The sequence below is a fragment of the Aspergillus fijiensis genome, assembly GCF_003184825.1.
Source record: "Aspergillus fijiensis CBS 313.89 unplaced genomic scaffold BO72scaffold_139, whole genome shotgun sequence".
Lineage (NCBI taxonomy): Eukaryota > Fungi > Ascomycota > Eurotiomycetes > Eurotiales > Aspergillaceae > Aspergillus > Aspergillus fijiensis.
The window spans coordinates 1-11819 of record NW_024469115.1 but is presented as its reverse complement, the minus strand read 5'-3'; the positions used below and the strand labels follow the sequence as shown (position 1 = coordinate 11819).

The 11819-nt window shown below is 54.7% G+C and overlaps 7 protein-coding genes across 7 annotated transcripts; 3 read left to right on the top strand and 4 right to left on the bottom strand.

Annotated features, from left to right (window-relative positions):
- The first annotated feature begins 234 nt into the window (after nt 1–234).
- On the top strand, nt 235–3522 carry BO72DRAFT_50446 (putative Avl9 protein). The gene is made up of 10 exons (XM_040949149.1): nt 235–388; nt 633–737; nt 821–1063; nt 1157–1184; nt 1237–1300; nt 1355–1434; nt 1479–1650; nt 1698–1738; nt 1787–1924; nt 1977–3522. Exons 1-10 carry the CDS (start codon nt 327–329, stop codon nt 3354–3356), a joined length of 2313 nt encoding a protein of 770 aa, XP_040794814.1. The 5' UTR covers nt 235–326; the 3' UTR covers nt 3357–3522.
- A 340-nt stretch (nt 3523–3862) lies between these two features.
- BO72DRAFT_473729 (fungal specific transcription factor domain-containing protein) lies at nt 3863–5834 on the bottom strand (the record flags this gene model as incomplete). Its single annotated transcript, XM_040947218.1, has 6 exons — nt 3863–4069; nt 4115–4606; nt 4665–4701; nt 4783–5172; nt 5233–5569; nt 5618–5834. The coding sequence occupies 6 exons, from the start codon at nt 5832–5834 to the stop codon at nt 3863–3865; spliced, it is 1680 nt and encodes a 559-aa protein (XP_040794813.1).
- A 1133-nt stretch (nt 5835–6967) lies between these two features.
- Nucleotides 6968–8407, bottom strand: BO72DRAFT_454226 (zinc-binding alcohol dehydrogenase family protein). The gene has a single exon (XM_040946174.1). The coding sequence runs from the start codon at nt 8230–8232 to the stop codon at nt 7180–7182; it is 1053 nt and encodes a 350-aa protein (XP_040794812.1). The 5' UTR covers nt 8233–8407; the 3' UTR covers nt 6968–7179.
- Nucleotides 8408–9002: 595 nt separating this feature from the next.
- Nucleotides 9003–9317, bottom strand: BO72DRAFT_345540 (uncharacterized protein; the record flags this gene model as incomplete). Its single annotated transcript, XM_040940658.1, has 1 exon — nt 9003–9317. A coding segment is annotated over one exon (315 nt), but the record flags the coding sequence as incomplete, so codon positions are not given.
- Nucleotides 9318–9458: 141 nt separating this feature from the next.
- Nucleotides 9459–10686, top strand: BO72DRAFT_443331 (Clavaminate synthase-like protein). The gene is made up of 2 exons (XM_040943551.1): nt 9459–10247; nt 10344–10686. The coding sequence occupies exons 1-2, from the start codon at nt 9933–9935 to the stop codon at nt 10581–10583; spliced, it is 555 nt and encodes a 184-aa protein (XP_040794810.1). The 5' UTR covers nt 9459–9932; the 3' UTR covers nt 10584–10686.
- Nucleotides 10687–10928: 242 nt separating this feature from the next.
- On the bottom strand, nt 10929–11150 carry BO72DRAFT_502504 (uncharacterized protein; the record flags this gene model as incomplete). The annotated part of the gene is made up of 2 exons (XM_040949073.1): nt 10929–11023; nt 11078–11150. 2 exons carry the CDS (start codon nt 11148–11150, stop codon nt 10929–10931), a joined length of 168 nt encoding a protein of 55 aa, XP_040794809.1.
- Nucleotides 11151–11446: 296 nt separating this feature from the next.
- BO72DRAFT_443327 (uncharacterized protein) lies at nt 11447–11814 on the top strand (the record flags this gene model as incomplete). The annotated part of the gene is made up of 1 exon (XM_040943550.1): nt 11447–11814. One exon carries the CDS (start codon nt 11447–11449, stop codon nt 11798–11800), a length of 354 nt encoding a protein of 117 aa, XP_040794808.1. The 3' UTR covers nt 11801–11814.
- Nucleotides 11815–11819: the final 5 nt, after the last annotated feature.

The window sequence follows — 11819 nt, the reverse complement described above, 5'->3', positions numbered from 1 at the left end:
GAGGAGGAGGAGGAGGAGGAGGGCCCGCAAGAGGGGGAAAAGCGGAAAGGCAACGGTCCCGTTGAATCTCTTGTCTGGACTCCGGCTCCAAAACCTCCTTTCCCTGGTCGGCTTCAACCCCCTCCCCTCCCCATATTTCTGAGCTATTTACTAGTTGGTCCCTCCACTGGGGGTTTTGTTTTAATTATTATCGACTCGGTAGCACCAAACGCTACTACCAGTTCCTTTATTGAAGTGATCTGGGAGGGGATTCCTCCTCTTTAAGGAGGAGTTCTGCTTGGAACGTGTCAATTCCCCGGCTTCAATAGTTTCCATTTCCCCCCGCCATGTCTCACGTTCATCCCCGGCAGGACCCCATTGTGATGGTCATAGATTTTCACCATGCAAGGTATGTACATATCCGAGAAGGAGAGTAGAGGGGAGTCAATGCGGCAGCGACTTTCTCTGCTTTCTCAAAGGTGGCGAGACCGATCGATTAAGAACAAGCATGTCGGAAACATTCTTGCGAGTGCGCTTGTCCTTTGCGCCGCGGGTGGGCGCAATCCGCACTCAGCCCCTATCTCTCGCTTTTCTCCTTTCGCTATAGTGCACGAATGACAAGCTAATTCTGGACTTTCATCAAACTTGTTTAGAGGCCCTGAAATTGAACTATGCTTCGGTGACGATGGAGGAGACTCGGCCGCGGAGAACGACTGGTCCTTGTTGCCATTTATGGCCTTATCGGACGGAGCGCATTTGTACGACCCGAGCTGGCTTTCCATCCCTAATTCCGTACCCCCGTACAAAATGCTCATTTGAGCTCATACGCATTGCCCACCAGGTCTACCGAGGAGTTCTCTTATTTCACGGTCCGCCGGAAGGAGACTGCGACACAACCTGCCACCTCCCTGTTCGGCATCTCATGCTCTCGACAAATCGACTCCAATATTCTCCTCTACCGACCGCCGGACGTTACAAGGTCAACGGTGCAGAAAGCAGTGGTGGTGATAACGGACAGTCCCCAGAGGCTGGGGCAACTGAGGGAGAAGCTGTCAATCGTTACGTCGGCATGGTTTGCGCAACGGTATGTGAAGCAATATTACCAAGTGCTCCTCCGTCAGTCTGCTCTGGTCTGGAGGCTTCTTAGTGGTGCCACGATCGCTGACACATGCAACAGCGACTTTTCGGATTACGACATATTGAAGGTGCGCTCTCATTCATGTTATTCTATGATCTCTGATTGACATCGGTGTCTAGAAATTTCGAGAAGGCCTGGTTATCAGCTTGAAGAAAGATGAGGACATGAAGGATCAGAATCTGGGTAAGACGATTGAGACTGATTGTATAGTCGACCTGGGCTTACGCAAGTGTGAAGGGCTTTCCCTGCGGGAAATGATTCATGAATTCAAGCATCAGACGCTCGTCCTGTTCAAAGCTCTGCTTCTGCAACCGAAGGTACGTTCATTCTGCTCAGAAAGGACTCGGCTTACCCGACACAGATGCTTTTCTTTGGGACCAAGTGTGAGCGGTTGTGCATGATACAATTTTCTCTCATCTCGTTGATACCGGGTCTGATGAGTCGCTTGCAAGACTCTGCTGATCCAGCTTTTGACACCTATGCACAGACAGTGGAGAAGCCCACTTCTCTGAAAACAAGTGACAGAAGCTCCTGTATGCTGTCGGCCCCGCTTATTTGTGATTTATGCTGAACCCTGCAGTGCTGGCATACATGGGACTACCCCTACAGATTTTCGGCAAGGTGCGTATATCTTCAACTGATTACCCTGGACGATCTAACTTCTCGCAGGGAAGCATGTTCGGACCATACACCCCGTTGCAGCAACTGGATCTGCTGGCGGATCACGGAACCAAGTCATATGTTGTTGGATCCACAAACTCTTTATTGCTGCAGCAAAAAGATCGCTATAGCGATATCTTGGTCAATGTCAGATTATTGTACCATACCATTCCAGTTGTGTTGCTGATGTTATGCGCAGCTTGACGAAGACACTCTTACCATCAGCTCACCGTCTCTCCGAAATGCTCTTACTCTCTCTGTCGCGGATAGGCGCTGGATCGACCTTCTCACCCAAATCATTAATGAAACCTGGGATGATGCACATCCTCAGCAGCCCAAAACGCATGGCTACATGGGTTCCGAAGAATTTATCAGGCTCCAGTTTGAGGAGTATCTCTTGGCGTTGCTCTCCTGTATGCAATATCACGAGGAGCTTAGCTCTTCCACTACTGGTGAGCCAGGCGGAAGAAGCCGTGCTCAGCTGGAAGCTTACAACATCGAGGGCGACCCGGCGCTAGAGTTCAACGCCGAATTCTTAGCGCAGTGGAGTAACACACCCAATTATTCATTGTTCAAGCGCCTTACCTCGGATGCGCTTTTGTTTTCAATTGTGGAGCCTCGTCACCCGTGTGCAGGGGGTCTGACAATCGACGACGTTCAACGACGTGTAACCCAACAGGTTGCCGAGCTGCACCTAGATGAGCGCGTGCGGGAAGGCCGCGAGGCTCTGAACAGACACCTTTCGACGGGCCAGAAGAAAGTCAGTGCTGCATTCAACAGCTTCTGGGCGGACATCGAATCCATGAGGGAAGCCCAGCGAAAGAAGACCGAAGAGAGAACGCCACCTTCGCAACGATCGTCACTGGACAGGGAATTTAGAAACTCGCCTCCATTTTCTCCTTCCGATACAGCATCGATCAATTCCACGGGAGGGGCTTCGTGGTTCGCTGGACGTAAGGCCCCCTCGGTGGATATGGCACAAGCACAGGCTTCCGTTAGTGCCGTGAGCCAGAAGGCGGGCGCCTATTTCAGCTCGTGGGGGACATGGGCCAGCGAGAAACGAAAGGAATGGCAGGAAAAGAAGCCCACGCCAACATCACCTATCACGACGTCGCCCTCTGTTCCCACATTGACCTGCAGCACCGAGGCGGGTGAAGCAGACCGAGGTAGACTCTCCATGCAATCACGGCGAAGTGAAGACTTCTCGACATTATCCCGGAGCGGAAGCAGGAGGAAGCGGTGGAGCAACATCCTTCTCCGACGTGAGAGCGGCGAGTTCAGCCGCAAGGATGACCAGACAGGGGATAGTGACGAGCAGGAAACTACGTATTCGAAGTCCCCCTTGTCTCAGGAGGCTCCGGATCATGGTGAGACTCACAGCGAGGCAGTAGTTTGTCAACAAGAGCACACCACTCAGCATGAGGCCGAGAACCAGGGGAATGACATGACCACAGTCACAGATAACACTGTCCATACAACTACGGAGACCCAGACGGATTCCCCGTCCCTGCCGTCCCCTCCTAAGGAAGAACTACATTTGAACACCGATATACACACCGAGAAAGCTGGCCAACCATGATAATCTGCTCCATCGATACGTGGCGACGAGTTCGGTCTCAGGTTCGAATCCAGCCGAACATTTTCATGTCTAATAATATCACCCTTTGCAGATATGCGTGAGTAAATAGGGACTTTTTAATTTTTTTGTTCAACATAATGTCATTATTTACATATTTCTGGGACTCCTGGTTCTCCTGCTCTACCCTCAATCGGAAAGAGAATTGGGCCCCGACAATGGATGTATTTTTACGCACAACGGCTATCGTCAAGCCTAAAGAAACCCCTTCATGAGCACTGACTAGGATAAAGCTTGGTTGAGACTCGGAATACTGCCATCTGCCAATTTGAAGATGACGAAATGCCTGCAAAAACGCAAAACCTATTTATACGTTGCACATATTTACGAATTGCCAATCTGGTACCGTTCACGCATAGACGCACATCGCTCGTCTACTTACCTTTCACTACTTTCAACCTGGTTTGCGGGGGTTCCTCCATATGTCAACGACTGATGAGAAAGACAAATCAAAAAGGGGGCGAAGAATATGTTCCGGCTAGCATCTGCTCCTCCACAAGCTGCAAAACTGGCTGACCTAGATTGTTGAATCGCTTGAGACTACGTATCGCCTCCGTGAGGTCCTGCAACGGCTTCATGTCGGAATCACCGGGCTTTTGGAACATGATCAAAAACTGAACACATACTGACAAAGGAATCATTGTCAGAGGGTGGTCCTGGAGGGTCAGCGCTGTAACAGCTCGAGGGATGATAGGCCTCACTTTCAAAGAGTTCAAATTACAAAGCCGATTTGTTAAGTCGACAATATCCTGCGCAGCTGCCAAAGATTGCTTCTTGTACTCTCGCAACAGTTCATCCTCATCCTCGCCCGGGAGAACTTCAAAGGCCATAGTCTGATATAGATGAAGAATGATCGCTCGCCACATGAGATTCACAAATAGAAGCATAGGGTCCGCCTGGGGCATATCGCCTGGGTACCGCGACGCGAACGCCTCTTTGCGCCGCACCAGGATCGAGTTGATCCCTTGATGTCGCTTTCGAAAGTCTTCCGTGGCGTCGTAGTAAATGTCGCGCACGAGGAGTTGGTGGCGGTGCGAGAGCGCACGGCCTCCAATTGTCGCAGCGACAATGCATTCGGTGAAGCTCGAGACCGCTGCAGGGTCTGTGACTGTCAGAGCCTCAGGAAGGAACCCCATCAAGATTGGTTGATCATTCTGGAAATTTCCTTCGGGCGCTGGCAGGCGGATGGCCACCTGGGCTCAATTAGTTCCGCTTTTCCCCTTGAAGTTGGGTTAGGTCGACGCCACTTACGCGTTCACTGAAGGTCAACGGCGACCCCGTCCGCATGCTCACGCAGCGGTCCAAACAGTAAGCCATCCAGAAAGTTCGGCGCTTTTGCTCCGACTCGATCCAGTCTCTCTGTCAGTACGTGAGATCCGTTCCGTCAAGGCTATTGAGCCAGTTCAGCCGAATCAGCCGAAATGCTCGTCCAGCGCTGATCCAGCTCCGGCGCAAGTCAACATCCATGAGCTCATAGACGGCAAGCAGGAGCCATCCTTGCACCTGCTCGAGCTCTGTCGAGGGCATGGCTGCGGGGTGGGAATCCAGCGCCTCTAATTTTCGCCTTGCGTTTTGATACAAGGAGCCACCGATGCTCTGGTAGTGCGCGGAGACCGAGGCGGCGAGAGTCCATGTAGCATGCTGTAGGCAAGACTGTGCCTCTGTTTTGAACGGCAGCCGCCGCCAGTCGAAGTAGCGACGCTGGTGCTGAATAGGCATAAAGCTCTGGACTCGATCGAAGTACAGTTGATCCCTGTGCCTCGTTAGATGGTCATTTGGGATTTGAGATTCGAGGACTGACAAGTCTGCTTGCATCAACTTTGATAGGTGGACCTCACAGACATCCTCCGATGCTGATCTCGGCACTGAACTAGGATCTAGACCTGGGATGGACATCTCGTCTCCAGCACTGGACAGTTGGCCTGGTGGGGATATGGAAGGCACTGGCGTTGGGACATCTCCTAACAAAGAACCGGGCAGGTTCTCTGCCGCCAAGCCCGAGTACGAATCCTCCACGATTTGGCTTCCCAAGATAGGTATCTCCCACGCTGACAGATCAACCTGCTCATCCAGCAGCTGGGTCTCTGGCGGCTGCACCTCTGGAGGAGTCACCGTGCTTTGACCTTGACTCTGAAGTAGGATGTTCTCCAGAGCGGCTGGGAGATGTTAACAACACTCTCTCGAGAGTTCAACCTCGTACTCACCGACTCTCGCTTGCAGCAACTTGAGATATCCGCGCTTGGGGCCTCGTGGCGATCGCGCGGTGATCACTAAACAATCGACGCCCGAAGCCTGGCACATGCCGCACTGCGGCTGACGGCGATCACAACGGAGCTTCCGCCGTCGACATTCCTCACACGCTGCTCCGGGCTTCTGTCGCTTTCTAGGAGGGCTGTCCCGACTCTCGACGACTTGCGACATGTTGACAAGCTGGAGGTTGGCCAAAGAATTCACATCTAGCGTTGCTGAGCTGATATGAATCCGCGCTGAACCAGTTAGCGTATTGCTCGCGGATGCGTAGTGCTGGGTAGAGTCCCCTCTTAGGGCTATCTTACCGACGATGCTGTGCTACACTTTTATTCTCCGATCTTGCTTGACCCCAGAAACGCGACCGTGTTGCGACGTGCTGCCTTTCTACGTCTGTAAGGACCGGTAACGCATAAGCGCCACGGTTGGTCTCAGGTTCTTCGAATACGGATCATCGATCCGGTGGACGAATTACGACGATCCTCACCTGAGACATTGGTTGGGATAGACTCTTTTCTGGGTTGATGACAACACGAAGCGCGATTAATGCCTTCTGAAGTCGGAATCAATTCGATGGCTGCATATGTGTGAGGCTATGAGGAACATGTCCGCTCTAGCTGTCAGCTGCCTTGTTTATTGGGCTTATTAGAGTTGCGGGTGATGAGGCCGAGTTCTGTGCAGAGATGCCAGATAACTCAACTCACTCTAACAGAACCACCACTTGCGCTGACGCCACTTTCGTCAGGGCCGTGTATGGGAATGGGGCACAAACCACCACAACCGCGCACTTGCCCTTTCTGGGTGAGTTCAACGTCCCTGGATCAGTTCTGTCGAATACCCCACTTAATCTGAGTTGAATAAGCTTAAGGGCTCGGTTTGTCGGTGACTGCCTGTCGTATGCTGGGCCTTGGTGCTTGAACCCTCGTCCTATATTTGGCCGGAGCTTGTTGCCAAGCCAGCCAAACGTGGATGAGGTCTTGCGAATGGAGACGGCATGGCCTCGGGTCTGACACAAGGCTTATGGCACATGTTTGTGAGAAGCTTTCCTTGGTACAGAAGAGGGGTCTCTACACGTGGGCTGTGTGCTGTTCCAGACACCAGAACACCTAAGTTCTTCAGGTTTGAGGCTGAAGGTCTGTGAAACCACCAATTTTTACATTCGACTTCCTGTACGGTTGGTCTGCTGCGTATGGTTTCTTAGGACAGGAGACTCTAGTTGAAGGTCCGTGGTGTGCCCATTGCGTCAAGAATCTGTACGACCTCGCGGTTTGAGTCAGCAACTCTATCATGCCAACGGCTTTTATTGCTTCTATTGATGGGGCTATGGTGTCATAAACTTTTCTTCAACAAAATCCCGACAACACGAATACTGTGGCCAGTCCCGGGGTACATGAGTCCAACAGGCCGGGCGGAGCATATCGCAACAAATGACAAGGCCAATAGGATACGAGGGCAGGTCGGGAACCAGATGAAAACACGCGAGAATCAGTGTTACACAAAACCCGCCGGTTTAGCTCACTCACAGCACGACGACCACCTTTTGTGCGGAGGTGCCCTGGGCCTGCCGATCGACCGCTGCCTGGATGCTGTGCAGACCCTGACCTGCGACGAGGGGCTCCGGGGCGGGGACGAAGGATCCGGCCTTCAGCGCGCGGGGGAGGAAGTCCTCGTAGATTGCCTTACCCACCGCATTGTCCTTCAGCGTGGTCCCAAAGACGCTCTTGACGGTCACGCCATCGGGGGCCTCGAACCCGCCCTTGACCGTGGCCACGAACTTCGACCCCTGCGACCGGCTGACCACTGCCACGGTCATGGGCGTGGCGGCGAACCCAATACAATCCATGGCCCCGGCCAGGGTTCTCCCCTCCAGCCACGCCACGAGATCGTCGACGACGGTGGGGCTGCGGTAGTCGAAGACCCGGCTGGCGCCGAGCCGCGTGGCGTGGTCGAAGTTCCGGGGCGAGGCCGTCGTGACGACCTCGTACCCGGCGGCGACGGCCAACTGGATGGCGTTGCTGCCCACGCTGCCGGCGCCGCCCCAGATCAGCAGCGTTTCTTTGGTGGGGGGCCGGCGTGCTGGCTCCGCGGGATGCTGCAGCGCGAGATGGGTGTCCTGGAACAGGCCGCACGCGGCGGTAGACAGGCCCAGCGGGATCACAGCGGCGGCTTCGTAGGACAGGGTGTCGGGTAGCTCGCTGGCCATGTTGGTTTGGAGGATGGTGTAGGCCTGGAAGGCGTGGTCCTGGTCGCGCTTGGTGGCCATGCCCACGGCCAGCCCGGCCACGCGGTCGCCCGGCTGGAACCGTGTCACTCCGGGCCCGACCTGCACGACTTCCCCGGCGACGTCTTGGCCCAGGATGGTGGGGTATTCCATGGGCCACCACGCTTTGGTCTGCAGGCTCCCGTCGACGGGGTTGATGGCCACGGCGTGGTTGCGGATGAGGATCTCGTTCTCGGCGGGTTGCCAGAGGGGCGCTTCGCGGAGTTGGAAGGGGTGGGCTTTGGGCTCGAGGAGCCAGGCGGCTGTGTTGGTGGTGGTGGTGGTGGTGGTGGTGGTGGAGGATGTTGACATTGTGGGATGAGTGGTGAAGTGAGTGAAGTGGGTGAAGAATAGATTGGGTGAAGCAGTAGAGTGTGAAGGTTAAGGAGATTAGTTTGTGCGTGTATGTGTGTGTGTGTGTGTGTGTGTGTGTGTGTGTAGTAAGTATGCTGTGACTGTATAGAGTCTCGTGACCGTGCAGCATTACCTTATATAGTCGTGGATGCTGTCCATATCTAGTGTATGTCTATAGTCAAGTTGAAGCTGGTTCTCGGTATATTGGCTATCTCCGGTGGACAACTCCGGGGCGGGCGGCGGCGGTGGTGGTGGAGTCTCGGCCTCGGGGTTTTGGGTACGTACGATACGGTACTACGAGTCATTACCTCCGGCGTGCAGTAGTAACCACCCCAACCCAACTAACCCATATTCAGTCAAGCGGGAGCTGTCAGACGGGGAATGCATTGCTTATTCGAGTCCCAACCTCATTTGAAGCATGTATTGAGCATCCAGCTTATTCTTATTCTTCAAGTAGGGCACAGTACATTCAATCCTGAGTTGAGTACAGTACAGTACGTAGCACAAACACACCCAGACATCCAAACAGAAGTACTGTACCTGGCAGTTGCACTTGAGGTCTCAATCCAGCTGGCAAACACCCCCCATTCCCCGTTCCCCATTCCCCATCCGCCCCCAACCCTCGGAGAACAATTATACATCCCAGCAAATCCCCATCTCAGCAGCGTCATAAACCCTAAGAAGCAGAAGCCGTGCCCGAATCCGTAAGAGAAGACCCCTCCCCCCCCCACCAAAACCCGCATCGGCACCACCTCCACCGCCCCCAGATCCCACACCCCGAGTGTCGCATACGGATCCGCCGCCACCATCACCCACACCTCGACCTCGCCCGCGGCCCGGCAGAGATGGATTCTGCCGATGATATTCTGCTGGCCGAGTCGGTCGTCAGCGGTGTACGTGTGGGAGGAGAGCATCGGCCCGCCGAAGGTGATGCGGTGGGCGTCGATGTGGGGGCGGTTGTGCGCGAGGTGCGAGGCGCGGTGCCTTAGGCGGGTGGGCAGGGTGGTCGGGGAGGCGTGGTCTGGGAGGAGGAGGAGGTATTCGTTTAGTTTCTTGTCGTTCTCGCTTGGGGGATTGGGGGGTGGATTTTCTTGGTTCTGATTCTCGTTTGGGGAGGGTGGGTTTGGGTTCGGGTTGGTTGATGGGATGGGGTTTGGGGGTGAGGTGGTGGTGGTGGTGGTGGACATTGTTTTGAGGTTGGGTTGGTTTGGGTTGGTTTGGTGAGGGTGGGTGAGGTGAGTGTGTTTTCTCTGTTTCTTGGAGGATGGAGGTTGAGGAGGGAGGTTGAGGAAGAGGTTGTGGTTGTGGTTGTGGTTGTGGTTAGCTAAGGGTTGGTTCTCTCCTAAGAAACACAATTCCGAAGGGTGGGTTGGCGAGATACTCCGTGGGAGTTTCTCTATCAAGGGCCCGGGGAAAGGCGAAGTTTCTGTTTCCCTCTGCTTCATCCTTGCATTCTTTTTCTGTCAGGGCTGGGCTCTTGGGGCTTATACGCAGATACCTTCGATTGAGCGGGTTGTTGTTCTGTCTTCTATTGGGGGGGTAGGGGGGATGGTATACTGAGTGGTTCCTTTGAAGGGTTATGCTGGGTGGTGGTGGTTATAGATGGATTCAAGCTAGCTTGAGACTTCCCCAATAGAACCAAAGCTACTGAAGCAGCAATGAAATCCACCATCCCCACCGTCGACATCGCCCCCTGGCTAAACCCCCATGTCTCCGAGTCCGCCCGCCAGCACGTCGTCGCCGCCATGCGCGACGACGCCTGCACCACCTACGGCTTCTTCAACCTCATCGGCCACGGCGTCGCCCCCGCTCAGCGCCAGGAGATCCTCGACTGCGCCAAGCTCTTCTTCACCCTGCCCGAAGACGAGAAGATGAAGGTCTGGATCGGCAACTCCGTGGGTCGCTCGTTCCGGGGGTACGAGCCCCCCGGCATCCAGACGCACCAGGAGGGGCTGTTGCCGGACACCAAGGAGGTAAACACAGCCCTTCGGCATCCCGACTGCCTCGATCCTCTTTTCCTGCTTTCCCCCCTGACTATCTTGATATTGAGACTCACTGACAGACGCTAGTGCTTCATCGTCGGCCACGAAGTCCCCGCCACCGACCCAGAAAGCGGCACCTTCTCCACCGGCCCCAACCTCTGGCCCGCCGCGGAGGGCCATCGGTATAGTGTCCCGTTCTTTTTGAATGGGCAGTTGGGGTTGCGGTGTAAGGCGTTGGATGGGTCCGGGGTTGAGACGGTGGTGGGGGAGCATATTCGCGGCAGGTTGATTGAGACGATGGGAGTGACGGGGGAGAGGTTGAGGTAGATTTGTGGTGGTTGGGGGTATTCAACATACTGTATGAGGGAAAAGGTTGAGGTTATAGTAAAGTACGATACTAGTTGGGACGTACTTAAATTAGCTGCGATGATTGGAAATTATTAGTGACTGATACAAGTGTTTTGCAATCAGTTATATTATTGGTTTGAGGATGCGAGTCTGGACTGAATCTGGTTGCAGGATAATCAGACTGGAGGAGGAGGAGGAGGAGGAGGAGGAGGAGGAGGAGGTGGTGGTGGTGGTAGTAGCAGTAGCAGTAGCAGTAGTAGTAGATTTCTGAATGAGAATAAGGGTGGACAGGGCCCAGTGCACTGTGAGCGCCCAGCCGCGGCCTTAGTCCGGGTCGTCCGCGGCGGAGTCCCGCTCGTAGATCTCGAAGGGGATCTGCTGTTTTTGCAGCGCTTGGGCGAGGGTGAGGCCGACCATGCCTGCGCCGATGATGATGATGGGTGGGTTGGACCTGGGGGCATGTGGGGGGATACTGGGGTGGGATGCGACGGTCTGGGGATCGGTGGAGATCCACTTGAGGAGGTAGGTTAGGATGGATTGGAGCATCTTGATGGCGTCTAGGGCTTGCAATTGAGATGTGACTGGATCATAACTGTGTGCTCTGGGCTATATAATTGTCGTCTCTGGAGAGTACAGTACAGTACTTCGCGATGCAGTCGATGCAGTAAGGGCAACAGCATCTACTGACTGTGCCATGCAATCTGTGAGCCGCTCGAGAACCTCGTACAAGTTAGCCTTCAGCTCCTCGGAGTAAACTTCCCGCTCGGAATAACAAGACACAAGTTGTACAGCAACGCAGCCCTCAACCCCCTCAATCCAATCCAACCCAATTCAACCCCAAAATGCCTCCCACCAAAAACGACTACCTAATCCGCACCCCGGTGCACCGCACCCTCACCCAGGCCGAAGCACAACGCCTCCGCCGCGACACCCGCGCCGCGCACCTGGCCTACGCGCGGCCGCTGATCGACGCCGGGGTGTTGGTGTGGGGCGGTCCGTCGCTGGCCCGGCATCTTGCGGATGGTGAGGAGGAAGAGGTGACGGGCAGTGTGATGTGCGTTCGAACGGAGAGCGCGGAGGAGGTGAGGCGGTTGGTTGCGGGGGATCCGTTTGCCGAGTGTGGGTTGTGGGATGTAGGTGGTGCCGTGGTGGTGGCGATGAGGTGTGTTGTTGGTGGTGGTTGTGGTTGTGGTTAGGGGTTGGATGTTATTTTGG

Bases quoted from the DNA above. Each gene is read 5' to 3' on its own strand.
- BO72DRAFT_50446 (XM_040949149.1), top strand. From the start codon at position 327: ATGTCTCACGTTCATCCCCGGCAGGACCCCATTGTGATGGTCATAGAT. The intron at 1,651-1,697 runs GTATGCTGTCGG...TGAACCCTGCAG, and splicing joins AACAAGTGACAGAAGCTCCT to TGCTGGCATACATGGGACTA. The intron at 1,739-1,786 runs GTGCGTATATCT...AACTTCTCGCAG, and splicing joins CCCTACAGATTTTCGGCAAG to GGAAGCATGTTCGGACCATA.
- BO72DRAFT_454226 (XM_040946174.1), bottom strand. From the start codon at position 8,232: ATGTCAACATCCTCCACCACCACCACCACCACCACCACCACCAACACA.
- BO72DRAFT_443331 (XM_040943551.1), top strand. From the start codon at position 9,933: ATGAAATCCACCATCCCCACCGTCGACATCGCCCCCTGGCTAAACCCC. The intron at 10,248-10,343 runs GTAAACACAGCC...GACAGACGCTAG, and splicing joins TGTTGCCGGACACCAAGGAG to TGCTTCATCGTCGGCCACGA.